Source organism: Pelodiscus sinensis, chromosome 30, assembly GCF_049634645.1.
Source record: "Pelodiscus sinensis isolate JC-2024 chromosome 30, ASM4963464v1, whole genome shotgun sequence".
In the NCBI taxonomy this organism is placed as follows: Eukaryota; Metazoa; Chordata; order Testudines; family Trionychidae; genus Pelodiscus; species Pelodiscus sinensis.
This window is the reverse complement of record NC_134740.1, coordinates 4,627,329-4,655,148: the sequence shown is the minus strand read 5'-3', so window position 1 is coordinate 4,655,148 and position 27,820 is coordinate 4,627,329. Positions and strand designations below refer to the sequence as shown.

At 57.1% G+C, this 27,820-nt stretch overlaps 1 protein-coding gene, 1 non-coding gene and 2 gene segments (V, D, J or C); 3 read left to right on the top strand and 1 right to left on the bottom strand.

Annotated features, from left to right (window-relative positions):
* The first annotated feature begins 1,253 nt into the window (after nucleotides 1–1,253).
* On the top strand, nucleotides 1,254–2,157 carry LOC142821124 (immunoglobulin heavy variable 5-51-like). The segment is given in 2 exon segments: nucleotides 1,254–1,378; nucleotides 1,841–2,157. Coding segments are annotated over 2 exon segments (366 nt in total).
* A 3,383-nt stretch (nucleotides 2,158–5,540) lies between these two features.
* On the top strand, nucleotides 5,541–5,703 carry LOC112545841 (U1 spliceosomal RNA). The gene has a single exon (XR_003089395.2). It is a non-coding gene; the product is annotated as a U1 spliceosomal RNA (small nuclear RNA).
* Nucleotides 5,704–11,106: 5,403 nt separating this feature from the next.
* LOC142821123 (Ig heavy chain V region 3-like) lies at nucleotides 11,107–11,774 on the top strand. The segment is given in 2 exon segments: nucleotides 11,107–11,239; nucleotides 11,332–11,774. Coding segments are annotated over 2 exon segments (489 nt in total).
* A 14,806-nt stretch (nucleotides 11,775–26,580) lies between these two features.
* On the bottom strand, nucleotides 26,581–27,531 carry LOC142821122 (olfactory receptor 10A7-like). Its single transcript, XM_075911922.1, has one exon. It carries the CDS (start codon nucleotides 27,529–27,531, stop codon nucleotides 26,581–26,583), a length of 951 nt encoding a protein of 316 aa, XP_075768037.1.
* Nucleotides 27,532–27,820: the final 289 nt, after the last annotated feature.

Here is a 27,820-nt window from a genome sequence, read left to right as displayed (position 1 = left end):
AGACAGCCACCAACCAACTAACCAACTTCCAGCCCTGCCCCCCAGCCAGGGCAGCATTCCCCCTTCCTTTGTTCCTCTCCATGGGGGGTGTCTGGCCCCTGGCTCAACAGGTTTGGCATTACCTCTGCCTAGCGAGGTTTTCCCTGCTGGGTCTTGCTCCAGACAGCAGGGGTCACCACAGCCCAGCAAGTACCCCCACTAGTCACACTCTCCCAAATGTGTATTAACCCAGACACCCAGGCTCAGCCTCCCAGGGAGGGAGACAAAGGGAGGAGGGCGGAGACCAGCACCTGGCTGGGGGGCAAGGCTCGAAGTGGGTTTTAGTTTCTGGCTGGAATCATAGAGGAGGCAGCCTAGGCAAGGGGCTGGGATTTAGGGGCCCAGGCTCCCCCATCTCAAGGGGGGCGGAGGCATCAGAGGCCTGGCCCTGTAACTGGATTACATCTGTGCTGTGCCCTGGAGAAGCAATAAACTACGTCTGTACTACTGGATGGTGGAGTCTGTTCGTGCCACTAGTGGGGTGCAAGAGGCGGGGGAACCCGACGCGCCGCCACACTTATGCCAAGTCACAGGGCGCACAGACATGGCCAGACACCCGGTGAATTGTTTCAAAGCGAACTCCCTCCCCCTCCCCTTGCCTCTGCAGGAGACACAAGTGACCAAGTGACACGAAGCTAAAAGGACGAGGCGGGGGAATCGCTTCTGTGGTTACTGAAGGGACCGATCCGCACGGGGGCAGCAAAGTGTCACGTTCGCGTCGGAAACGTTTCTGCAAAGAGACCGACTCGGGGAATAATCACCAGGAATTATTGGCCTCAGCGCTGGAGGCTGGGCTGGCTCTTCAGCGCGAGGCTCTGCCCAGCCTGATCCCTTCCCGTTCCGCACGAGTTCGGTGCCCAGCGCCCCTGGGAAGTTCGGAGATCACCGCTCACAGAGAGATTTCCCCACTGGAGAGTGCCCGTGTTCACACATCCCTGGACTCTGTGTTATGTCGGTTTCACACCCATTGGGTGTGACATTGTGACAGCCCGACACTGGGCACCTTCACATTCAGCTTCACCAACTGTCCCTTAGCTCACACGGCCCCCCCTGAGGTTACAAATCAGGGTCCAAATTCCATAGCTCCGCTCTGGCCTCCTCCGTGGCTGTGTCCCTCCCAAGTCTGAGGCCATTTATTTGTCCAGGCTGGCAACGCCGCGGTTTCGTCAAACGATGTAGCCCCGCCCACATGCAAATGAAGTAGGAAACTGCCTGATAAAGAACAGCCGGGGGGCCTCGCTAACAGGCGGCGGGTTTCCTGCTTTGCAGCACACAAGGTGGTGGAGAAGAATGGAAATGACCGGTCTGGGGTTCTGTCTCTTTCTGGCGGTTGTCTCAGGTAAGGGGATGGATGCAGCAGGTGTCTGCTGGGCACAGCTGGGCTGGGAGAGCAAAGAGCAGGAGGCTGCACTTGACCTTCTGAGATCTCTTCCAGATCTATGGTTCTATGATTCTAAGATGTTTTCAAGCTGAAGATGTAGGAGGTGGCTCAGGAACTCTGGATTCTAAATCCCAGCTCTGAGCACAGCGCCTGGGATGGGATTTCAAAGTCAAATTTTCATTATTTTGTGCCAGGAATCCCATACACAGCTTTGAAACCCCTCCAGCCCAGTTCATGCCTCAGTTTCCCTTTGCAAAAGGCTGTAACTTCTCATCGCTACTGCACAGGAATATGTTGTGGACAGATTCGTTCTGACAAACAGGCCGATCAGAGACTGCCCTGGACAAGGGTTTGGATAAGGCCGGGAAGAGGAGGAACAGAAGGGAATTAACGGCATTTGTATTGTCTTTTTATTCACAGGTGCCAGCTCCCAGGTCCAGCTGACCCAGTCTGGGGCCGAAATCAAGAAGCCCGGAGAGTCCGTGAAGCTGACATGTAAAACCTCCGGCTACACCTTCACCAGCTATTGGATCCACTGGGTCCGGCAGGCTCCCGGGAAGGGCCTGGAGTGGGTCGGGCGGATCTATCCTGGCAGTAGTAGCACTGACTATGCACCGACCTTCCAGGGGCGATTCACCATCACCAGGGACAACTCCATAACCACGGCCTGGCTACAGCTGGGCAGCCTGCGAGCCGATGACACCGCCACGTATTACTGCGCTCGGGACACACAGTGACACAAACCGCAGCTACAGCCCTTCAAAAACCTCCAGTGAGAGATCTCAGGGCTCCTGCTAATTCCTCACTCACCGGGACCCTGGTAACCCTTCCCCTTTCCCCCAGTGACATAGAATCAGAGACAGCTAAAGGGGTTTAGAGCCCAAAGTGCCTAAATCACTTTCCAGGCTACGACTCAGTTCCTGGGCCAGAGTCAGCTCCGGCTGGAGGGGACCGGAGCCATCGCAGCCACTGAAGAAGCTGGATGAGGCTGGAGCAAGCGGCAGGAAATGTGGGTCTGTCCCAGGAGCGGACCCGCCCCCAGGACCCTGCCCCCGCCGCTCACCCACAGCTCCAGCGGGAGAGGGGCCCTGGCTGCGACGTCTTTTAGCCAACCCCGCCGCGAGCGAGGGGACGGGTCAGTCACAGGCTCCTGGAACGCGCCGGCTTCATTGCATCCAGGGTTCCGAAAGTGTCAGGAGGATCCCAGAGACGCAGGCCGGGTCAGTCCGACTCCTGCATCCGGAGCCCGGGGGCAAACCCATCACTTCAGTGGCAGAAGCAGCGCGGGGCTCTTATAAGCAGTTGGGTATGCAAATGAGGGAGTCAGCCCCCTGTTTAAATCTCTTCCTCCCTTGCTCTGGCTGCTCCCGCAGGGACAACCCGCAGCCTCCGGGGTCTGGACATTGACCAACCAGTCCCCGGAGAACTTTCCCCGCCAGTAGCAGGGAACATGACATTTTTGCTCTTTCCACGTTTCGCTGTAGCAGCTTGGGACGGTATTTTCTTCCTCTGAATAATTGCAAAAGAATGTTAAATTCACCTTAAAGCTTGAGTGGATACCAGTGTTCATACCCGGGCTGTGTTCCCAGGTGCCCGGTCCCAGATGCAGCTGGTGGAGTCCGGAGGGGATTGAAGCCCGGAGACTCTCTGCGCCTCTCCTGCAAAGGCTCCGGTTTCGCCTTTCGTGAAGCACCATCCCTGCCCCAGTCCGTGCTACTCCAGAAAATCCAGCTAACTCGCTCTTCCTTGTACAGTGCGGGGGGCCGGGCGGGGCTCCTGGGGATCCCACCGTACGCACCGGGGGCGAGGCGGCCGGGTTGGGACTTGGAAGTGAGACGCAGGGATTGGTTCCTGGCTCTGTCACTCCGCTGTTGCTGGGAGAGTCCCTGACACGATCTGTGCCTCTATTTCTCCCCGCCCCTTTTTCTAATGTCGATGGGGTTGCAAACCTGAACAAAAAATCCTAAATTCTCAATTCTTCTCCATTGGGGCAACCGAACCCCTTAGGCGCCTTTGGAAACATCCCAGCTTTGGGCGGCGGTTGTTCCGGCTCTGAAATGGTGAGTTACGGTCTGCTTGCTTGTGCGGGTTGTGACGTGGTGGGGGTACTTGCTGGGCTGTGGTGACCTCTGCTGTCTGGAGCAAGACCCAGCAGGGAAAACCTCATTATGCAAAGGTGACTCCATACTGGTCGAACCAGCCAACCCCCCATGGGGAGAAACAAAGGGAGGTGGAATGCTGCCCTGGCTGGGGGGCAGGGCTGGGAGAGGTAGAGTTAGTTCCTGTCTGGAAAGCAGGGGAGAAGGAGTTGGGGAGGGGGGCTGGGACTCCCCTATCTCAAGGGGAGCACTGAGGCCTCTTAGCCCCAGTTCCTGTAACCAGATTACATCTGTGCTATGCTTTATCCTGGAGGAGCAATAAGCCACCCTCAATTCCACTGGCTGGTGGAGTCTGTTTGTGCCATTTCGGGGTGCAGGAGAGGGGGACCCCCAACGCGCCGTCATAGTGTCCCTAGGCTGCACCCAGAGAGACACCCCGCAGCCCCCGGTGTCTATGCAGGTACCAGCCAGCTCTGCCCCTCAGCATCCGGGAAAATGAAATTTTGGATCTATTTAGTGGCAGGTACTTTCTAGCTGAAGAGGAGGACCAATAATTGGTGTCTGTTATGTTGACACTAATGTTTGTTTCGCCTCTTTGTTCCCAGGTGCCCGATCCCAGGTGCAGCTGCTGGAGTCCGGAGGGGTTTGAAGAAGCCCGGAGACTCTCTGCGCCTCTCCTGCAAAGCATCCGGCTTCACCTTCAGCAGCTACGGGATGGACTGGCTCCGGCAGGCTCCCGGGAAGGGGCTGGAGTGGGTGGCTGCTATCAGCAGCGGCAGTGGGAGCAGCACGTTCTACTCTGATGAACTTGGGGGCCGATTCACCATCTCCAGGGACAACCCCAACAACCTGCTGCACCTGCCAATGACCGGCCTGAAGCCCGAGGACACCGCCCGCTATTACCGTGACACAAAACCTATTGATGCTCCTGCAAAAACCCAGGCTGCAGAACCCGCGGCCGCCACGCGGGGGCAGCAGAGACACAAAGAACCGGGCGCTGGGCACAGAACCGGAACGAGTTTCGGTGGGTGAAATCCAAACCCGCGGGGAGATTTTAAATCTTTTCATTACCAAGCAACGTTCCCCCCTTTGCTTCCCCTGGGCCTGCGGGGCAGACCTCGCTGGCTGCCTCTGCCAGTCCCGTGGGGGCGGGAGCCCTGTTCCCACGGCCCGGCTCGCATTGCAGATCGGGCACTTTCACTGAAGCGAAACGCGGTTGGTGGGATTGGTTCCCACGTTGCTCCTGCGCTCCCAGCTCCATTGGATCCACCCCCGGCCGGGAGTCAGAATCCCCGCGGCCTGCGCTCTGCAGGAAGTCACGCTGAGTGGTGCCAGCGGTCCCTTCTGCCCTGCGCTCTGTGCCAGTGCCCGTGGGGCGGAGGGAGCTGGAGAGAGAAACGCGCAGACACGGTCAGTCCAGGGGCAGTTGTCAGAGGGGCTACAATCAGACGGGATGTGCGGGGCGCTCTGTATCTACGGGCCTTGGGCGTCTAGGAACATAACACTTCGCAGCCACGTTTCTAACGCAATCGTGGCAGCGAGCGGCAGTTTTCACCCACCCGCCAGCCTGATACTCGGAGAGTTTGTCGCCCGCAATCCCCCGCTTCTAGCAGCAAATCGGTGTCTGGGCCTGACACCAAAGGCTGGGATGTTAGTCGGTGTCTTTGCCTTGACTCCACGATTCCCGCCCTCATGAGCAGCACGTGGGCATCGGCCGTAGAGCCGGGTCTGGCTTGACAGGGCAGGGTGCTGAGCACAGGTAGCCCGGGCGGGACCTATCCGGAGCCGTGTGAGTATTCAGATGTGTCCGCGCGGAGCATTGTGGGAGCGGGAGCGGGGTGACGAGCAGGGGCCCGATTGTGGCGAGTGCGGCTCCGGGTGGGGTCCCAAGTTGGAGCCGGAGCAGCTTGCGGCAGCAGGAAGCGGTGTCGGCGGGGTTGTTTCAAGGTGGAAGGCGGGTCCCACCGTGATGTGAGAGTTCGGGGCGCCTGAGGGCGGGCGGGGCTTGTGGGCAGGAATGTATACTTACCTGGCAGGGGAAATACTACGCTCATGATGGTGGTTTTCCCAGGGTGAGGCCCATCCATTGCACTGAGGATGCGCTGACTCCTGCGATTTCTCCGAATGGGGAAACTCGACTGCACAATTTGTGGTAGTGGGGGACTGCGTGCGCGCTCTCCCCTGGCTTCAATAGTGAAAAAAAGTTGAACTGCTTTGCAGGTATAAAGTAAACGTAAGAGCTGCGGTTTTGGCTCGCTTTGTAGAGGTAGATTGTGTTGTTTAAAGGGCGCTGGTAGCAGAGTATCTAGAGCGGGGCTCTGTGTGTTACTTGGGCTTATGTCTTCATTGCTTTTGAAATTCCGTTCGGGGAGTTTCCTTTATTTCCCCCACTGCTCGTTTCCCTCTTTTCATTTTTCTCTTGTCGGGTAGGAGAATAGTCTGATTAAAACCACGTGTCATTCCTGCTCCCTGGGAAGTTCTGATTCAACCGGCGCGCTCTCCACCCCCACTCACCTTTGGGAGCAGCTTGGCTTTTGCTCGTTCTTGCGCGGGGGTGGGTAAACACTGGACCGCGGGCCGGATCCGCTCTGCCAGGGTTAGGTACTGGCGGGTCCCCATGCTTCCGTATTTACCTGCGCCACAGCGAGTCCGGAGGATCACAGCGGAGATGCAGGGAAAATAGAGAGGCGTCGGCCCCGCAGTGGCTCACCCTGGCGAACTGCTGCCGTTTTATTCCCCACCCCATCTAGATCCTGTCTGCGCTACTGAGGCGAGGCTGGCCCAGCCCATGGCAGAGCCCTGCGCCTTTCTCTACGCCAGCAGGGGCCAAACGTTTTGGCCAGAGGGGCACATCTCGGCGTGGCGCCCAACAGCTCAGTGCCACACGCTCTCACACCCCTTGTCCTGTCTCCGTGCGACACTCACCTCCCCACACAGAACCAACCAAACCAGAGCCTGCACCTCCAGCAGCTCCAGCCTGCTCCTTAGGGACTGAGACCGACAGACACTTTCCCAACCACCCCCCTTCCTGCTGCCCCCGCCCACTTCTTACCCTGCGTCGCCATGGCCAGCAGCTTCTTCTTTGGGGTCTACCTGCCCCCCCCCCCGGGGCTGCTCTGCTGCCGGCCAGTGAGCCCCAGACCCAGCGTGAGTCTCGATACAGCTCGGTTCTTCTCTGGGGACGTTACTTGCCCGGTCTGTGCTGGCAGGTGGCCAGGGTGACGCAGCGCTGGAGATGGGCTTGAAATAAGCCAGGACAATCCTTCCCGCTGGAATCACTGCCGGCAGCTGGGCCGGACCTGTTCCCATCCGGGGCGAGGCCTGGGGCCGCGCTCTGAATTCAGACCCAGCTGGGAAAGGCGCCTGCGCGCCCCGAGCCACTGAGCTGGGTTTGCCTGGGGCGCGTTCTATGGACCAAGCATCTCCTCCGAGCTCCGGCAGGGGCCGCTAAACCTGGTTCCTGAGCTGCCCGGGAGGGCCGGCTCTGCGCTGCGATCTGGCCAGATGGCAGCGGGGACAGACACCCGGACAAGGGGACAGACAGAGAACAGGGGCGGGGGCAGAGGGAGGTTTTTCCTGGATTGACACAAATCCCCAGAACGAGACGTTCACAATCTAGATCGGCCCCCAAAGGAATATTTTGTCTCACAAGACACAAGACTCCCTCCAACACGCAATAAGGGGAAGCGCCGCCCGTGGCCACATGGGGCCAGCAACATGCAACGTGTGAGCCCGGGGAGAAATGTTCCCTCATGAGTGACCGGCAAACACTGGGCCGGATCGTCTCCTCTCCGGCCGGGATTTGCACAGTAAAGGGTTCATTGCCCGGCGGGTGTCTGTGGCCGCTGGGATCACGGAGGCCTGAGCTCTGGCTGTGGCCTCAAAATGCTACAGGAGTCACGTGACTATAACAACAACAGTAACACACGTGGCCCCGCACTGAGGGGCCAGAGCTAGTTACAGCGCTAAGCACAGTGGCCGAGATTCTCAGCCTCGAACGAAACTGCCCTGGTTTGTGCTGGCTGGAAATCTGGCCCCATTGGCCCCAAAGGAGAGAGATTGATTCACGCCGGCTGAAAATCTGGTCCCATTGATTCCATTGGAGCTATGGACAACTGATTCCATTGGATGGTTCCGCCCATTAACGTCATTGGAGCTACACTAATGTCATGGGCTGGAAATCTGGCTCCCCGGGAAATATTCTTGAAAAGCTCAGATAGAGATAAATACGGTAAAATGGTATTACGCTCTACTTAGCTGGGGTAGGTTCTCAGAGTTGTTGTAAGGGAGTTACGCTGCCAAATCTTTCTAAATTTTGATGGCACCTGTGTTTCTAATTCCCTTGGGCTTTCTTGAAATCCCAGCCAATACGACAAAAGAAGGGGCATGATTTCTCTTATCCAAAGATTCCTTCATTCCTAAGAAGGCTTCGCCATGCGCTTATGTGGGCTGAGAATTTCAAAGGCCGTTAAGTTAGATGACTAAACGTTGTTTATTTAAACTGAGTTCGGGCATCCAGATACCTTCGGCGGTTTCACATTTAGCTGATCTGAGCTAACTCCCTGAAGGCGACAGCGGTCCCAGAGAGAGATTCCCGTGTAGACCCGCCTCAGACCTGTTATATTCACATGGTGAAACTCGCATGCAAATCCCTACTCCGGCGGGTTCCTGTTTAAATACCAACCCCTGGTTCTAGGCGCCTCAGACTCCCCAAAGACACAGACCCGCGCGGTCCTGGGTGCTGGAGACAGTTTGGGCTTCACTGAATATGAACCTTCTACTGATTTTCCTGTTCATCCTGGAGACCTTTTCAGGTACGTGGCTATTGGGGCCCGGAGGGATCACTGACTGTAGAAGACTGTACTGACTGTAGTTCGAGGCCAGCCTAAGGGAATTAGGTGCCTGGATCCCAATGGAATTAGGTGGCAGATCATTCCCTTAGGCGCCATCCAAGGTATTTCATTTTCATGTCCCCAGGGGTCTGGGGGACTGATTCACTCTGTCATTTCTGTGTTTCCCTCGCAGGTGCCCTCTCCCAAGTGCAGCTGAAGGAAACGAGCCCGGGAGCGGCGAAGCCCGGGGAGTCCCTGACACTCACTTGACCATCTCCGGAGACTCGGTTTCCACCGACAGCGCTGCCTGGCACTGGCTCCGGCAGCCCGCGGGGAAGGGGCTGGAGTGGGTGAGGCGCAAGTGGTACAGGTCTGGCCAGTGGAACACTGAATACAGCAGCGCGCTGCGGGGCCGAGTGACCCTCCCCGCAGACACCGCCAGGACCCAGGTCTCGCTGCAGCTCCGCGAGCTGGCCGCTGCGGACACCGGCACCTATTACTGCGCCCGGCAGCCTCACACACACAGTGACACAGAGCAACGCGGGGCTGGTACCAAAAGGGGAAGCGGATTCTCACCGCCCCACTGGGACAATGGGAACGCAAAGAGCCGCGATCCCCCCTCGCTCCCAAACTCCGTGTGACTCGAAAGGCAGCGCCAAGGGGGGCGGGTGAGGAATCCGGCACTGAGGGCACCTCCCGGGCGGGTGCCCAGCCACCACCCTGTGCCGGACTCCGGGCCTGTCAGATCCTGGGTGCTAAGGGTGACGTCAATGCCACGTGACTAGTTTTCGGCGCGCACAGCGTGGGGACGGGAACACGACGCGGGGGCTCCTGACACCTGGGTTTGGTTCTAACAGCCAACAGCGTTCGGGCAGGTTCCAGTCTCCGTGCCTCAGTTTACCAACCATTGACAGGGGGACACTAAAGCTCCGCGTCCCTTCCCAACACCCTGTGGCAGAGCCGGATGTTACCCTCAAAGACTGTCTGCAGAAAAAGGGGAAGCAGGTCGGTTCTTAAACATTCCCCCGCTCCTCTCGGCCTCTCTCACCAAGTGATTTCCAACCCTCCGTCTTCTTGTGCGACGTACTGCAATGTGCCCCAGAGGAGTCACCGAGGCAGAGAGAGGGTCTGAGGTAGCTCAGGCTTTGGACGCTTAGTCCGTTACACTTCGGGTCCGATCCCTAGGGGAGTTGAATTCACGCCTGCCTCAGTTTCCCTTCTTCCCTAGTTGGCTCGTTAGCTCATTGGCACATGATTTTTTTCCCACCAGTGTGAGTCTGTGCAGCGCTCAGCACCTTGGAGAGTGACCTGAAATTAGTAAAATCTCCTTGCTAGGTGGCACCAGAGGCGCGCACATCTGACAGCACCTACCACAGCCCATGCAGCGAGCGTTTAACAGGCAGCCCGGCCCCACCCCAACCCTGAGACCAGTGGGTGCCGCTCACCCTACGGACCGCACCACAGCGGGGCTGGGAGCTGTTGCTCTTCTGGGAGGAAACAAGGGCTGGGGACAGGCCGAGAAATCGGAGCTCGGCGCTGCGGGAATGGGGCGGACATGGCTAGAGACTGCAGAGGGAAGCCCAGGAATTTCCCCTCCTACCGGGGCTGCTCGTTCCAAACCGGGACCAGCATATTTTCAGACACGGCCAAGAACCAAGTCTCCCTGCAGCTGCAGACACCGCCCCCTATTACTGCTCCTGGGACACAGGGACACAGAGCGCAGCGGGGCTGATGCAAAAGGGGAGGCGGATTGTCTGGAGTCACTGGGGCCCGGTCACACTCAGTCTGAGGGGGAGACACTGGCCGAAGGGGGAAACGGAAAGGACAAAAAAAAAAAAATCTCTAACTCAGCTCCTTGTAACACACCGAGCTCAGGTCCCCCAGGGGTAACTCTGACAAGCTGCTTTGTCACAAGCATCCGGGTCCCCTTCCCCTCGCTGGGGGGCAGCGATCACAGAGCCCTGCTGGGCGCTGGCTGCAGAGCGCAGCGCTGCCTTCCTTCCCGGGCAGCTTCGCTCCTGACCTGCCACAATCCCAGGCCTCCTTTGGCTACAGCCCAGAAGCCTCCGGCTTCCCAACTTCCCTCCCTCCCGCTGTTTGCTGCTGTGACGGGGGCGAATCCAGCCTGTCTCTCTCTGCCGGTCACGGGGCGGCCTCTCGGCTGGACAGACCCAGTCAGGGGGAACCGGCCCCCACCCACCGCACCGAGCACCCTTGGGACAAATCCCAGTTCCAGTGACCGACTCCTCACGCTTCTCCTTCGCTGCCCTCTCCTGCGGTTTGTGTGAGCCCGGGTCACCCCCCAGGACTGACTCCAAATCTTCATTCCCCGCGCGCACCTGGGGAGAGGCTGCGGGACACACCGCGCTCGCCAGCCCGGGACTTGTAACCCTCCGGTGAGTGTCCAGCCCCGAGCCACCCTGTGACCAGACCCCTCCCCAGGAACTGATCCCCTGACCCAGTGTCCGCAGGGGCAGGGCCCAGAGCCCCTCCTCACGACGGGATAAGTAGGTGACAGTTGGGCCCTACAGTCAATACCGGGGAACTCGGCTCACACCCGGCAGCTGCTTCTCTCCCTTTTAACCCCCCGCCCCGGGGCCGGGCGCTGCACAGACACAGCGAGGGAGGGTCTGACTCCGCCCTGAGCTAGAAATCCAGTGTTAAGAGAAGGAGGTTGGGTCCGTTATAAGCAGCGGGTCATGCAAATAGGGGAGAGAGGTTCCTGTTTAAATCTGTGCGTCCTTCTGCCCAGACTGCACCCGCAGGGACAATCCGCAGCTCCCTGGGGCTGAGCAGTGACCAGCCAGTCCTCTGAGAACTTTCCGCGCCAGCACCAGGGACAATGAGACTTTGGGTCGCAGCTGTTTTCATTGTAGCGGCTTTGGAAGGTATTTAGTTCCCCGATCAAATAGCAGAGCCAGGAGCCCAGACAATTCTCGCTGGTTTTCTACCGGTTCTTCTAACATCCCTTTATTTGAAGGTGCCCGGTGCCAGGTGCAGCTGGTGGAGTCCGGAGGGGATGTGAAGAAGCCCGGAGACTCTCTGCGTCTCTCCTGCAAAGCCTCCGGCTTCACCTTCAGCGATCAGTGGATGGGCTGGGTCCGGCAGGCTCCCGGGAAGGGGCTGGAGTGGGTGGCTGCTATCAGCAGCGGCAGTGGGAGCAGCACGTACTACGCGGATGCAGTCAAAGGGCGATTCACCATCTCCAGGGACAATCCCAGCAACCTGCTGCACCTGCAAATGACCGGCCTGAAGCCCGAGGACGCCGCCCGCTATTACTGTGCGAGAGACACAGTGACACGGACCCTGCGGCTGCTCGTACACAAACCAGAGCTGCGGAACTTCCCGCGTCCGCCGCACGGGGGCAGCAGAGACACGCGCAGAACAGCTCGGCCTGGGGCCCTCCAGGAGGCAACGCTCTGACGTCACGGATTAACTCTTTCCTGTCCTCAATACGCTCCCCATTTCCCCCTGAGAGTGAAGAAAGATGCAGTTTGTGCGGTGCAGGGACAGTCCTGGAAACTGTCTTCAAACCTCCTGTCCCCGATGCCGCACGGCGGGCAAAACAATGGCCAAGTTGCATGAACCTTAAGGACAAAGCGATAGAAATAGTCCCCATGCTCACCAATGGGACAGAGCCACTCGGGGCAGGAAAGTGTCACATTTGACCACGAAGCTGGAATCCGGGGGGGGGGGGGGAATCCACATTTATTCAGGTCACCTTCAAACCTGGGCTGTCAGGCCAGGGACTGGAGCCGAGATCCTGGAGCCAGTTCGCGGTTATGCCCCTGCTCCACCCACCCAACGTGACCCACCTCCAGTGAGTGCAATGAAAGCGCTCGGAGCCCAGTTAACGTGTCACAAACCCTCCTGCCAGCGTGTGGTTATCGGGAAAAGAGCATCGGCCAAAACCCCTCCAGAAACAGAGCCCCTTGTCCTTGGGAACATCTGGCTGAAAATTGCTAAAATCTCTAGGGAATCTGGGTGCCAAGGCCCTCCCTAAATAAGGCAATAGGGACACCTAACCACCTACCTAGCTACCTACCTGTACCTCTGAGGGGGCGCATCGGGGTCCCCCCCTCCTGCACCCCCGTAGTGGCACGAACAGACTCCTCCAGCCAGTAGAACAGAGGGAGTTAATTGCTTCTCCAGGATACAGCACAGCACAGATGTAATCTGGTTACAGGGCAGGCCTAGGATGCCTCAGCCCCCCTTGAGATGGGGGAAACTGGGCCCCTAAATCCCAGTCCTTTGCTTAGGCTGCTTCCTCCACATACCACTCTCTTCCAACCCTGCCCCCCAGCCAGGGGCTGACTTTGCCCTCTTTCCTTTTTCTCTCCCCCTGGTAGGCAACTGATTGGACAGGTTGGGGCCCCTTGTGTGACGTAGTGGGGGTACCTGGCTGGTTTCTATGCTGCTGGCTCTGGGGTAACCCCCACTGGGTGCCGTGGGTACCACGACCCAGCAAAACAGGATGAGTCACTATGCAAACCAGTATGGCCAGACACCCCCCATGGAGAGGAACAAAGGAAGGTGGAATGCTGCCCTGGCTGGGGGGCAGGGCTGGAAGAGAGTTAGTTAGCTGCTGACTGGGAGCATGGAGGAGACAGCCTAGGGAGAGGGGCTGGAGTTTAGGGGCCCAGTCTCTCCCCATCTCAAGGGGGCCTGAGGCATCCTAGCCCAGCTCTGGGACCAGATTACATCTGTGCTGTGCTGTATCCTGGAGAGGCAATAAACTTCCTCTATTCCACCGGCTGGTGCGGTCCGTTTGTGCCATTTCAGGGTGCAGGAGACGGGGGACCCCCAACGCGCCGTCACACTGGTGTCAGAAGTGGGATGCACTGCACCCCGTGGATGGAGCTTCCAGCGGCGAGTGACAAGGCCCTGTAGAAGCAAGAGCCCTGGAGCCAGACGTGCTGGAGACAGAGCGAAGCGGTTCCTGGGAATCGTGGGGCGCTGCAGCACTAGACTGGTGAGTCTGCACTGAGGCGCCCAGCGGGCAGATGGCCTACGCCCGACTCTTGAAGGCAGAGCTGGTGGGGCTGTGCAGAGAGAGGGGCTTGCCTGTGCGGAAAGCAACCAAGGCCCAGCTGATTGCCCAGCTGGAAGAGAATGACCAGCCACAGGGCCAGGATCTTGTCCCCAGGGGAAGCAGCCAGACCCCCCCTGAGAGTGTGTCAGGCTCAGAGAGGGGGAGGAGTGCTGGAACCCACCGGAGAGATGAGACAGCATCTCCTGGGAGGCCTGCAAGCCATAGCCCATCTAGGACAGGGGCCAGCCCAGTGGAGCTGCGGCGCCTGGATATCCAGCTGCGGATCAAGGAATTGGAAGTAGAGGACCGAGAGAGGCAGCGACAGCATGAGCTGGCCATGTCAGAGCAGAGAACCGGCGGGGCACCGGCTGCACCAAGTGCGGATGGGCCCCAGGGTCCCGGGGCTGCAAGGCACTTGGAGAGGCTCATGGTGGCCCAACTGAAGGACATGGGCGACATAGACGGGTTCCTCAGTTCCTTTGAGAGGGCCTGTGGACTGCAGCGGGTCCCCCCAGCTGACTGGCTGCAGGAGCTCGTACCCGCACTGAGCCAGGAGGCGGCCGGAGTGCTCAGTCAGCTGGAGGACCTACAGCCAGGGGATTACAACCGAGTCAAGGAGGCCCTGCTGCACAAGTTCGGGCTGACCCCCGAGATGTACAGGAAGAAGTTCCAGGGGGTACAGAAAGGGCCACGGGAGACCTATGTGGATCTGGCCTCCCGCCTGTCGCAATACGGCCGCAAGTGGGTGTCTGGAGTCGGAGCCCAGACCGCAGAGGAGCTGCTCAAGCTGGTCCTGATGGAGCAGTTCTATGAAGTGTGCCCACCCAAACTGAGGCTGTGGCTCAAGGACCGGAGACCAGAGAACCCCCAGGAGGCCAGGATGCTGGCGGATGAGTTCACGGAGAGCCGGTCCGGGTGTGAACGGGAGTCCCGAAGAGAAAGGGAATCGCGCAGAGACCGGATCTCGGCTGAGAGACGAAGGGAGTCAACTACGGGGCGAGACCAAGGAACCGGTCGTCTGTGCCCCAGAGAACCAGCCAGGGCCTGGACAGAGACAGCCCAAAGCCTAACTTGCCAGCGCTGTGGGCAAAAAGGCCACAAGAGGGCTCAGTGCACCAGGTCCCAGGACCGGGACTTTCCAGGGTTAACTGGCTGAGGCGGGAGGAAGGGCAGGCTGCCCCAGAGGCAGGGACTGGCAGGCAAACCTCAGCTCAGAGAGAGGGGAAGGATGCTCAGTGCACCTCCCCTGGGAGGTCTGATTCTCAGGAGGCGGATTTCTCCGTGTACCGGGTGGGGGCAGGACGGCCCCTGCGGAGCAAGTGCCTCGTACCCCTGGAGGTGGATGGTAGGAAGGTGACGGGCTTCTGGGACATGGGGGCGGAGGTGACTCTGGCCCGATCCGACATAGTGGCCCCGAGTGGATACTACCCCACACCCAGCTGACCCTGAAGGGCATAGATGGGTCCCCGTTTAAGGTGCCTGTAGCCAGGGTACATCTGAAATGGGGGGCAAAGGAAGGTCTCAAGGAAGTGGGGGTGCACCCGCACTTGCCCTCCGAGGTGCTGATGGGGAATGACCTAGAGGAATGGCCCCATGAATCCCAGCGGGCTCTAGTCACTACCCGGAGCCAGAGCCAGCGGGGGGCTGACAACATGGGTCAAGGACTCCTGGCAGCATCCTCAGGGTCCCATCCCAGTGGACACGGGGTCCAGCCAGGCTGGGACTCCGGACCTAGGTAAAGGTGGGGAACAGGTCTCGATCCCTGCCTCAGCAGCTGAATTCCAGGCTGAGGTGCAGGCAGACCCCTCCTTGCAGAGGCTGAGGGATCAGGCTGGCCTCCGTGCAGCTCAGCCCCGGGGGAGAGGTGGCCAGGAGAGATTCCTGTGGGAGCGTGGACTCCTGTTCCAGGAATGGCTTCCCCACAAGAAGGTGAGGGCATGGGGGTTCCAGCGGCAGCTGGTCATCCCCCGAAAGTATCGCCTCAAGCTGCTGTATTTGGCCCACGATATCCCCGTTGGGGGCCAATGGGGGATCCGGAGCACCCGGCTGAGGCTGCTCCAGCACTTCTATTGGCCGGGAATCTTTACAGCCGTGCAGTGGTACTGCCGGTCCTGTGACTCCTGCCAGAGGGGCGGGAAGGCCCAAGACAGTAGGAAAGCGGCTTGGGGGTCTCTACCCCAGATAAAGGACCCTCTGGGCTTGCTGAGAGAGTTATGGGAGGGGAAGACCTCCCTGGATGGAGCATCGGGGGTGGAAGCCGCCCTGGCTGTCCAGAGAAGGCTCGCTGGGCTCATGGCCCCGGCCCGAGAGACCCTGGCTAGAGATCAAGGCCAGCGGAAGGGTGGGTGTGACCCCCGAGGACAGGCCTGTGCCAGTCGCCCTGGAGCGGGGCGGCGAGTGGACAGAGTGAAGCCAGCTCATGTGGGGCCTCGCCACAGCCGCTCTGAGTCAAGGGGAGCACCCATGTCCCCAGAGCAGGTTCCCACTGTGACGTAGTGGGGGTACTTGCTGGGCTGTGGTGACCCCTGCTGTCTGGAGCAAGACCCAGCAGGGAAAACCTCACTATGCAAAGGTAGTGCCAAACTTGTTGAACCAGTGGCCAGACACCCCCCATGGAGAGGAACAAAGGAAGGTGGAATGCTGCCCTGACTGGGGGGCAGGGCTGGAAGGGAATTTGGTTAGTTACTGTGGGAGAGCATGGAGGAGAGCCTAGGAGAAGGGGCTGGAGTTTAGGGGCCCAGTCTCCCCCATCTCAAGGGGGCCTGAGGCATCCTAGCCCAGCTCTGTGACCAGACTACATCTGTGCTGTGCTGTATCCTGGAGAGGCAATAAACTTCCTCTATTCCACCGGCTGGTGCAGTCTGTTTGTGCCATTTCGGGGTGCAGGAGACGGGGGACCCCCAACATGCCGTCACACCCACGCAGAGGACCCGAACTTCCCTAGGTCACGAGCGGAGTGACCCTGCTTAGTTCTCTCTCAGAGGGGGGAGAACTGTGACGTAGTGGGGGGTACCTGGATGGTTTCTATGCTGCTAGCTCTGGGTTAACCCCCACTGGCTGCCGTGGGTACCACGACCCAGCAAAACAGGACGAGTCACTATGCAAACCAGTGGCCAGACACCCCCCATGGAGAGGAACAAAGGAAGGTGGAATGCTGCCCTGGCTGGGGGGCAGGGCTGGAAGAGAGTTAGTTAGCTGCTGGCTGGGGGCTTGGAGGAGACAGTCTAGGGAGAGGGCTGGAATTTAGGGGCCCAGTCTCCCCCCATCTCAAGGGGGCCTGAGGCATCCTAGCCCAGCTCTGGGACCAGATTACATCTGTGCTGTGCTGTATCCTCTATTCCACTGGCTGGTGCGGTCTGTTTGTGCCATTTCGGGGTGCAGGAGATGGGGGACCCCCAACGCGCCATCACAGGCTGGAAGTAAGTCCTGGCTCCCCTGGGTGTTACTGGCGCGTGGCCAGGCGCGGGTGGCAGATCATTTGCCTGGGCAGCGCTACAATTGGCTGGGGCAGCCAATGTCCCTTTGCAACATTCTGATGTCTACAGAGCTGCCCGGAGCGGTGTGTTTCTAGCAGGCGGTTCCTGTGGGACTCTGCACACAAGTCAGAGCTGATGGATGGAAATGCGAGTCAGGGGCAGCGGAGCGGAGGGGTGTGAGTGGCGTTGCGGGTGTTTGCTGAAATTCACTTTTACCAGTTTGTACTGATCCGCCCAGAGAAGGGGACAAGGCACGTCCTGAGGCATTAAATGCCCCGTGTGTGTGCCTGGAAACCGCTTCCCCTTTTTGCGCCCGGCCCTACATTGCTCTGTGTCAGAGAGTCTCTGGTGCAATTCTAGGTGCCGGTGTCTGCAGCTGGCAGCGAGCGGAGCTGCAGCGGGAACTGGTTCCTGGCGGTGTCCCCAGGGAGGGTAACTCGGCCTTGGAGAGAAGTAGGGTAGAGTGTTTCCCCGTTATGTGGATACACCCACCCCATCCACTCCAGCCCTTTCCCGGGGGGCTGCCGGATCCAGAGCCAGAAATAATGCTGGGCAGTGATGGAGAACCCGGAGTCAGTGCAGGTCAGGGTGAGGGTCTCTCCCAGCTTCACCACTTCCGGTCCAGGAGACCTGCCTTGTGTTTGGTGCTGAGCTGAAGAGTGTGAGGAAGGAACCAGGCGCAGCATTTTTAAGGTTCTTAGGTACCCAGAGAGATTTTCCAAAAGCTCCTTAGTGCTGGCACCTAACGCCCATTGACTTCCAATGATGTTCGTTCGTACTGTGTTTTTTTGAAACACGAGGTACCTGCCTGCTTCTTTCGTTGCTGTGTTGGGTAGGAGAAGTGCTGGCCTGCACTCGGTGACCAAAGGGTTAAACTGAAGTAGCTCAGGGTATTGGTAGGAAGCCAGAAGAGCCAATGGGACACAGGACTAAAATTTAAATTACCTGCTGTTGCTCCTGGCTGGTATTTGCCCTGCCTCAGACTTAGCCTCCATAGGCCATTTTTCCAGTTATCTTCCTTCCATAAGAACATAAGAACATTATCCCTGTAAACAGGGGCGGATGAGAGTGCCGCGGGGCCCAGGGCAGCACCGCGGGGCCCCTGGCAGCGAAATTTTGCAGGGCCCTTCCTTTGACATGGCGCATGCGCGGGCCTCAGGAAGTGCGGAGACCAGGGCAGCGCCCCGCTCGCCCTGCCCTAAATCCGCCGCTGCCTGTAAGAACATAAGAACGGCCATACTGGGCCAGACCAAAGGTCCATCAAGCCCAGTATACTGTCTGCTGACAGTGGCCAATACCAGATGCCCCAGAGGGAGGGAATGCAACAGGTAATCCTCACGTGATCCCTTCCCTGTCACCCACCTCCAGAGAAACAGGCTACGGACACTATTTCAATTATCCTGGCTAGTAGCCATTAATAGACCTAACCTCCATGAATCTATCTAGGTCTTTTTACAATCCTCTTAAAGTTCTAGCCTTCATCCTATCCTCTGGCAAGGAGTTCCACAAGTTAACTGCACTGAGCCAAACTGAGCACTGAGTCGCAGAGATCCTATGGAGTATACAACAGCCTGTCTCTCAATTCCTGTGTGAGGAAATACAGTGACTGAAGGGTTCATTCCGCCCGCCCCCCTAGTGCTGTGAAAGTGTAAGGAGAAGACGAGTCAGGCTGACTCCTGCACCTGGAGCCCTAGGGCGAGTCAAGCACATCCCTGGCAGGTGCAGTAAGGGGCTCTTATAAGCAGAGTATGCAAAGGAGTGAGTCAGCGTCCTGTTTAAATCTGCCCCTCCCTCTGCCAAGGTTGCACCCACGGGGACAATCCGCAGCCTCCTGGGTCTGGGCAGTGACCAGCCAGTCCCCTGAAAACTTTCCCCAGCATCATCAGGGAACATGAATTTTTCCCTCCTTCTGTGTTTCGCTGTAGCGGCTTGGCAAGGTATTTTCTTCCGCTGAATAAGGGCAGAAGAATATTAAAGCCCCCTTACGTGGATACCAATATAGATAACTTGTCTCTGTTCCCAGGTGCCCGGTCCCAGGAGCTGGTGGAGTCCGGAGGGGATGTGAAGAAGCCCGGAGACTCTCTGCGCCTCTCCTGCAAAGCCTCCGGCTTCACCTTCAGCAGCTATCCTATGAGCTGGGTCCAGCAGGCTCCCGGGAAGGGGCTGGAGTGGGTCTCGCTCATTTACACTGATGGGAGCCAAACATTTTACTCAGACTCCGTGAAAGGCCGATTCACCATCTCCAGGGACAACCCCAACAACCTGCTGCACCTGCAACTGACCGGCCTGAAGCCCGAGGACACCGCCCGCTATTACTGTGCGAGAGACACAGCGACACGAAACCGGCTGATGCTGCTGCAGAAATCCAGGCTGCAGAACCCGCGGCCGCCACGCGGGGGCACCAGAGACACAAACAACCGGGCTCTCGGCACAGACCGGAGCAGAGGCCTCCAGGCGAATGAAACACAAACCTGCCGCGGGGCTTTAACCCTTTCACTGCCCAGACACGTCCCCTGTTTGCAGCTAAAGTCCCGCTGGGCCCGAGGGGCAGACACCTCCAGGGAAGGAAAGCAGGCAAGAGAAGACACAGAGCAGGTGGAGGTCACGCTGGATGTGGATGGGGAGTGAGGGGGATGGGCAGGTCTGGGACGTACTGGGCTGGAGACAGAATGGGCGGTGACATGTTTCACCAGGGGCGCCCTGTTTAAATAGCTGCTGGCGGGGACCCAGAGAACAGACCCACTAGCCGCTGAGCTACTCACTTCTATTCCGTGTCTGGGTGCGAATGAGGAATCCCTGCCCCTCGGCCTGCCTTTGCAGCCAGCCAGTGAATATTTGGGGGACCGGAGCTAACGGCTCCAGCCTGGGGCTCACACACTTGGATTCGCTTCCCAGATCCCTCGCCGCCTTCCTGTGTGCCCGCTGACAAGTCCCGCAGAGCCAGGTCTGTAGAGGTGTCCGGCCACCCAGACACGCAGAGCGGGGCAGGAGGGATTTCCAGAGGTGTCCAGGTGTCTAACGCCCAGTGATTTACCTGGGAGCTGCACGTCCCATTGGTGACCCTCACTCGGCATCTGTCTGTGTCTCCAGGGGCCTGACATCCCCGACAACCTGGCTCTGGCGGATTTCACACATGGAAGGAGCAGATGATTCATTTCCATTGACCTGCAGGGGGAGTTAGCCGCCTCCATCGCTCAAACTCTTTGTCACAGCCCGTAAGGTACCGCTCTGTGTACTGAGTCACCTGTGTAAATCCGTCCCGTAGGGAACCCGGTGTGAAGTGAGGCTGAGAACCCCTTCCTCCCTCACGAGGACGCTATGAGGGCAAGCACACTCCAGAGGTTACGGTAATGGGGCAATAGGATCACTCGGACAGCTGCTGTGGGAAGTAATTCACTAGTATATCTATAGCTTGCGGTTTTGGAATTAATTGATACACTTAACAGTAACATGTCACCGGGACAAGGTGGCATTCACCCAACAGTTCTGAAAGAACTCAAATGTCAAGTTGCAGAACTATTAACTATGGTTTGTAACCTGTCTGGTAAAACAGCTTCTTTACCCAGTGTGACGTAGTGGGGGTACTTGCTGGGCTGTGGTGATCTCTGCTGTCTGGAGCAAGACCCAGCAGGGAAAACCTCATTATGCAAAGGTGACTCAAAAACCTGTCTGACCTGCGGCCCCCCATGGGGAGAAACAAAGGGAGGTGGAATGCTGCCCTGGCTGTGGGCAGGGCTGGAAGAGGGGGAGTTAGTTCCTGGCTAGAAGGCAGGGAAGAAGGAGCTGGGGAGGGGGCTGGGACCCCCCTATCTCAAGGGGGCACTGAGGCCTCTTAGCCCCAGTTCCTGTAACCAGATTACATCTGTGCTGCGCTGTGCTGGAGGAACAATAAACAACCTCTATTCTACTGGCTGGTGAAGTCTGTTCATGCCATTTCAGGGTGCAGGAGATGGGAAAATCCCGACGCGTCGTCACACCCAGTGACTGGAAGATATCTAATGTAACACCAATAAATAAAAAGGACTCTAAGGCCACCCCTGGAATTACAGTTGTGACGTAGTGGGGGTACCTGGCTGGTTTCTATGCTGCTGGCTCTGGGGTAACCCCCACTGGCTGCCGTGGGTACCACGACCCAGCAAAACAGGATGAGTCACTATGCAAACTAGTATGGCCAGACACCCCCCATGGAGAGGAACAAAGGAAGGTGGATGCTGCCCTGGCTGCGGGGCAGGGCGGGAAGAGAGTTAGTTGCTGGCTGGAAGCATGGAGGAGACAGTCTAGGGAAAGGGGCTGGAGTTTAGGGGCCCAGTCTCCCCCATCTCAAGGGGGCCTGAGGCATCCTAGCCCAGCTCTGTGACCAGATTCCATCTGTGCTGTGCTGTATCCTGGAGAGGCAATAAACTTCCTCTGTTCCACCGGCTGGTGCAGTCTGTTTGTGCCATTTCGGGGTGCAGGAGACGGGGGACCCCCAACACGCCGTCACAACAGTCCAGTAAGTCTAACATCAGTACCGGCCAAATTAGTTGAGAAAATAATTTCAGACTAAAGACTAAAATTGTCAGAAACATAGAAGGACATAATTTGTTGTGCAAAAGTCATCATGATTTCTGTAAAGGGAAATCATGTCTTACTAACCTAACCTATTAGGCTATGTCTACACTGGCGGGTTCTTGCACCAGAAATATGCAAATGAGGCTAAGCATGGAATATTCCCGAGCCTCATTTGCATACCGAATGACCCACCATTTTTGCGGAAGGGTTGGGGAAAGGCTGCAGGAAGGGTCAGACCTTCCGGGTGTGGCAGCTGGACTCACTGGCCAGTGCCTTCTGCTCCTGGCTGGGAAAACGGGACCTGACGCAGTAATCTGGAGCCCACTGGAAAGTCCAGAGTCCAGCTCTTGTGCTAGAGGTGGGAATTCCCTTCCCGGCTCCAGAGCATCTGAGCCATTTCTTGGCCAGAGCATTTCTCCAGGTCAAACACTCAGGCAGGGACCCTCTGTCTACACGGGCAAGGGGCGGAGCGGGCCAGACTCCTTGGGCTTCCGCACGAGCGCCCACCGTCTGAGACGCTCGGAACGTTCCTGGCTCGGTTCCTCTCCATGCCAGATTCCATGGGTCACTCTCATCCGCGCGTAGTGACACCCCCAGTCACCCTGCAGGGGTCGCTGTTCTCTCGGAGCAGCTGGCGGGAGCAGGGCCCCAGCAAGTTTCAGTTTCGTCAGTGGCGCTGCGGTCACAAGGGCTCTGCGAGACCGGGAGGCGCCCGGGCCCCCTGGCCAGAGATGAGGAACTAGCGGAAGCGCCTCTGTGATTTCTACTCGCTGGTGAAGTCGGACCGAGCCCGAACAGCGCGATGGTGACTTCAAGGCGCTTAACTGTCCTTCGCGGCTGCGGCTTTGTTTGATGTCAACGTTCCCCACCACAGCGTCTCTCTAGTTCTGCTTTGGCAGCCAAGCAGGCCCGGGTTCCCCTTCTTCTGGACCCTGAGCAAACACACGTGGGACGTGATCCCATCTCGATAGGAAACGCTGGGGATGTCCTTGGATTTCACTGGGATTTGGGTCAGAGCGTTACACACGCTTCCCCACCTTTGCCCCTTCTCCCAGCATTGCGCTGTCCCTCTACACACAGCACAGGGTCAGTGTCACCCCTCGAGAGACTGAGATTCTGGAGGAATTTACCGACCAATGTCTCCTGCACAGCCCCACCCCATCCGGGGTGTGACGCTCTGTGAAACCTGCCTGCAAAGCATTTCCCCCGGGTCCCTCTTTAAAGAGAAACTCCAGAGTGGCTGGACCCGAGTCAGTCCCAGGGAACTGAGCTGCTTACTCGCTGCGCCAAAGTGGGGTTTTTTTCCAGTGAAGAAACACCATGAACCTGTCCTTGTTCTGCGTTTTCATCTCAGCCCTCCAGGCCTGTGAGTATCTGGGGGCTGACTGTGGGGAGAACTCTAAGGACACCTAACTCCAAGGGCTGGGAGTCGAGGAGTTAGGTGTCCGGTTCCCAGTCAATCTCAGTGGTATATTGGGAGTCTGTCTTAGACAAACTCACCCTTCATTTCTGGTTTATTACCTCTTCCATTGACGCTTTACCCCTCTCTTGACAGCCCCCATCTTGGGTTTTAAGATGACCCAGTCCGGGTCAGGAGAGGTGACGGTCTCAGGGTCCCTCAGTCTGACCTGCGCTGTCTCGGATTCTGCCCTCTCCCCTGGCTCAGACTGGTGGCATTGGCTCAGGCAGCCTCCAGGGAAAGGGCTGGAGTGGCTGGCATTGATAGACAGGTATGGGAACAGCCACTATCTCCCTGACATTCACAAAAGAGCCACCATCTCTGTGGCCCCTTCCAAGAACGAGTTCTCCCTGCGAGTGGAGAATCTGAGTCCACAAGACACAGGAACCTACTACTGCGCTAGGAGCACCTACCGGCAGAATAAACCCCAGTGATGCGCGTTAGCACAAAAACAGGCCTCAGGAAAAGAGTGGATCAAAAAAACCAGCGGTTCTGCAGAGTTACCCCCTAGTGCGCTGCTGCTGCTGCGCTACGAGCGATCGCTGCTCTCATTGGCTGAGAAGGACCGGTCGTGGCCAATGCGAGCTCGGATTCCCCCAGACCTGCAGAAGTGCAGGTAAATACAGCAGTGGTTAGCCCTGTTGGACCAGATCCGGCCCAGACGCTGGTATTTGCCCACCCACCCTGCCTCAAACTTGGGCCCCATAGGTCATTTTCCCCAGAGTTTCATGCCCTCCACAGCGAGTACTGAGTCACAGGGGAGCTCGGAAGAAGGTTTCCCTAAATCTTGTAAAGTCAACGGGATTTAAAGCCCTAAATCCTTAAAATCACTCTTGAAAAATGGGGCAAAGTTTCTTGGGTCACTGAGGGCTTCCAAAATGAAAGGTCACTTTTGAAAATGGGACTTAGGCTTGTAATTTATGAGGTGCTTTTGAGATTTTTACTTTAGATTTGTGTATATCTGGGCAGTGGCCTAAGGGGTTTTCACGGAATAAATTATCTGTTGCCTTCAAAATCCATTGCTTTCAGTGGTCTCGATTCCTCCTTCAAACCTAGGCTCTGCAGAGTGTGCTGCTAAGTGCAACAGGAGAAAAGAAAAGAAAATCGGGTGTATTTAAATACTACAAGATTTACCCAGCATTGTTCAGATCCTCCAAGGGAGGGGGTTGAGGGTGCTGGAGGGGGTGTTCTGAAATCAGAGCTTGAATTTCCCAGGGACCTGAGGGAGTTAGGCGCCAGGTTTCTGTGAGACTCCAGCCTAACTTAATAGGAATGTTCAGTTCCTTTGAAAAACCTTCCTTTAAGGGACCTTGCCCGGGTCACAGATACAGTCGGTGCCTCACTCGGAAGAGAAGCCCCATCAACTCCCTTGTGCTGTTCTAACCATTCGGTCCTACCCGCTGCCCTCTGAGAGCTGGTAAGAGATCTCGGAAGCCGGAACTTCCAGCCCGTTCTGCTTTCTAGACCAACTCTGTGACCAGATTCCATCTGTGCTGTGCTGTATCCTGGAGAGGCAATAAACTTCCTCTATTCCACTGGCTGGTGCAGTCTGTTTGTGCCATTTCGGGGTGCAGGAGACGGGGAACCCCAACGCGCCGTCACAGGTGTACACAGTGACACAGTCCAGCGGGGACTCGTACAAAAAAGGGAAGTGGATTATGAACAGCGCAGGGAGGCCAGATCAGTTCAGAGCAAAGAGATTTTCCCCAACCAACCTCTCTGTCAATGGGAAGGAAATGGAAAGAGGAGGAGCAACTGGGCAGTTCTCCCCGAATGCCTGGGGTGGAATTTGAGGGGGAGGAGGGAGAAAGAAAGAAGAAGAAAAGACCTGTGCCTGTAAGCACTGCACAGCAGGGGGGTTGCCTGAGGAACCTGAGGTCACATACATAGTGTCCCAACCGGTTCTTATCTGTGGAGGGAAGGGGCTGAACAAAGGAAGGGAGTGTTGGGGAGAAGAGTCAGTTTTTGACTGGCAAAACATGAAGGCTGTGTCTACACTGGCCCCTTCTTCAGAATAGCCATGCTAATTTAGAACTTTGGAATAGGGAAATCCGCGGGGGATTTAAATATCCCCCGCGGCATTTAAATAAACATGGCTGCCGCTTTTTTTCCGGCTTGGGGAAAAGCCGGAAAAGAGCGTCCAGACTGGTGCGATCCTCCAGAATAAAGCCCTATTTATAAAGCCCCTATTCCGGAGGATCTCTTATTCCTACTTGCAAGAGAAGAGCAGCCAGCATGATTCCTGAGACCCGGAATCTCCAGGTACTGGCCCCTGCTGTCTTTGTTCCCTACTCTTTGCCACCCCTCCCCCATGAGTACCCTGCCCCAGCACCCTGCCCCACAAGCCTGTCCCCTAACCCCACCAGCAGAGTTGGGGCCACATTAGTGAGGCTTGGAGAGTTTGGAGGGGCTTTTTTTTGCATCTCACTTGTGTGGTCCTGACTGACTTTTCTGTGGGTCAGTGACCCCTGACGCAAATAGGTTCCCCACCCTTCTCATAAATAAAGACAATGCTGGAACATTTTGTGTTTGACATAATATTTTATTTAAAAATGAATCCTGATCAACAAACCCCCAGTTGGGGCCAAGCCTCCATCTGGCTGCAGCATATAATGCTCCTGCACCCCCCCCCCTCCAAACCTGAGCCTATCATACCCTGGAACGCTCTGTCCTGAGCTTCTCACATCCCCAAACTCCTGCACCCCCACATCCCCAGTCTTCTGCCACAACACTCCTGCACCATCCACACACTGCAAATCTGTGTCCTGAGAACATCATACTCCAAGCCTTCTTGCCCTGAGCCCCTCATGCACCCCAGCCCAAACTCCTGCACCCTCACAGCTACAAGCCTGCGGGTTGCACACAACCTCAACTCTTCCCCTGACCCCAACACTGTCCAGCCTGGGGTGCCCTCTGTGAGCCAGCATCCTCTTCTCTACTTCCTCCTGCATCCACATTCCCTCCTGGAGCTTGCAACTCTCATCCCTTCCCAGTGCATTTTTTGTGAGGTCTAATAGAAGTGGTGATAGCATGAAGAGCCAGGGCAAAGTCCTTGAGCTCGCCTCCTCCCCCCCCCCCCACCCCAAAAAAAAGGCCTGAGGAAAAGTTGTTAACAAAAAAAAAAGAAAAAGCAAAACAGAGAGAGAGAGAGAGAGAGAGAGAGAGAGAGCGCTGTACCCTGGAACAGATTAACCTATTTTCTCCCAGCACGGTGGGTTTTTTTTGTTTGTTTTTTTTGTCAACAACTTTGTCCTGGCTCTTCATGCTGTCTCCTCTGCTATTGTGACTCTTCGTCTGGAATGGGTTGGCCAACCCAGTGTACTGTCTTCTTGGACCGGTCATATGCATCCTGCTGGGTTGGCTCTCGGTGCAGACCAGCCCCAAGGCACAAAGCACACGACCAATACCTGCACCTCTCTCTGATCTCAGTTTCCCCAGCTATTTTCATTTTGAGTAGCCACCAGTTCATGTCCCCTGCAGCCTGCTGGTATGCCCCTGGTGGCATCGGCCATTGGTCCTAAATATAACAGAGGAAGGGTTTGGAAAAGGTGCCTGCACCCCCATTGCTCCCAGAGATGTGACCTTTCAACAGCAAGGCAGAAGGTCAGAGAAGTGAGTGGAAATAGAAACTTATATTTGGTAGGCTTTGATTCTGGCCCTACTCCTGCCCATGCTGCAGCTATTCCATTTTCACCTAAGCAACCCAATGGGTCATAATCTTGGAAACCTTAATTCCCTACAAGTTTTGCACAGGGCCTCCTGGACCTCCCTGTTTCTCAGGGCATAGATGAGTGGATTGACCAGGGGCGTCAGGACAGTGTAGGAGACCGAGAGAACTTTCTTGAAGTGGCTCAGGCGGTCAGTGGTCGGGAACATGTAGGCAATCATGAGAGCTCCATAGAAAATACTCACCACGATAAGGTGGGAGGAGCAGGTGGAAAAGGCCTTTTGCCTCCCAGTGGTGGAGTTGATTCTGAGAATGGTGCTGATGATGCAGACGTAGGACGCCAAGGTGAGCAGGAAGGGGACCAGTGCGAAAATCAAGCAGGCTGTGAACGTCAACATGTCCATTAGCAGAGGATGATTGCAGGAGAGTTTTGCAAGCGGTATAAAGTCACAAAAGAAATGGTCGATACCATTTGGCCCACAGAAGGTTAACTGGGATATTGACACTATGCTTATACAACAAGCAAGGAAGCCGCCTATACAAGACCCGCCGGCCATCTGGAGGCAAGACCTGCCACTCATCTGGGCAGCATAGTGCAGCGGGTTGCATATGGCTAGATACCGGTCGTAGGACATCACTGATAGAAGGAGGCATTCTGTGGCCACCAGAGCACTGAAGAAATAATATTGTGTGAGACACCCTGTGAAGGAAATTGTCCTGTCCCCAGCCAGGAGCCCGGCCAGCAGCCGGGGCAGGAGGGTGCAGCTGTAGCAGATCTCCAAGCAGGACAAGTTGCCCAGGAAGAAGTACATGGGGGTGTGAAGGTGCCGATCGGCCACAAACAACAACACGATGAGACTGTTCCCAGCCATGGTCACCAGGTAGATCACGAGAAACAGCAGGAAGAGCGGAACCTGCAGGCCAGGAAGATCCCCAAATCCCAGGAGGATAAATTCTGTGACAGACGTTTGGTTTCCTTGTTCCTGGCTTGCCATGGGGTGTGTCTGTGGGACAGAAACAAGGTCACTGTGAGTAATAACTAATGTTCATTGAAATATGGCAGGCTTGTCTTCATCGCCTCCCTCTGCTAGCCCTGGCACAGCAGCCAAGTGGGAAATGGAGGGCAGGGAAGGGAATAACAGTCTCTGGGTACCAGGGACAGCTTCAATATCTGAGAGAAGGCGAGTAAATCAGACAGTGTCTCTCCACCCCTGGGAGTTTCTACAGAGATAGCACCAGGCACTCAGACCCTGTGGCACCAGGCTCGAACAAGGGATACAGACC

What these genes read in the sequence shown, in the direction of transcription:
- LOC142821122 (XM_075911922.1), bottom strand. Translation starts at nt 27,531, where the DNA reads ATGGCAAGCCAGGAACAAGGAAACCAAACGTCTGTCACAGAATTTATC.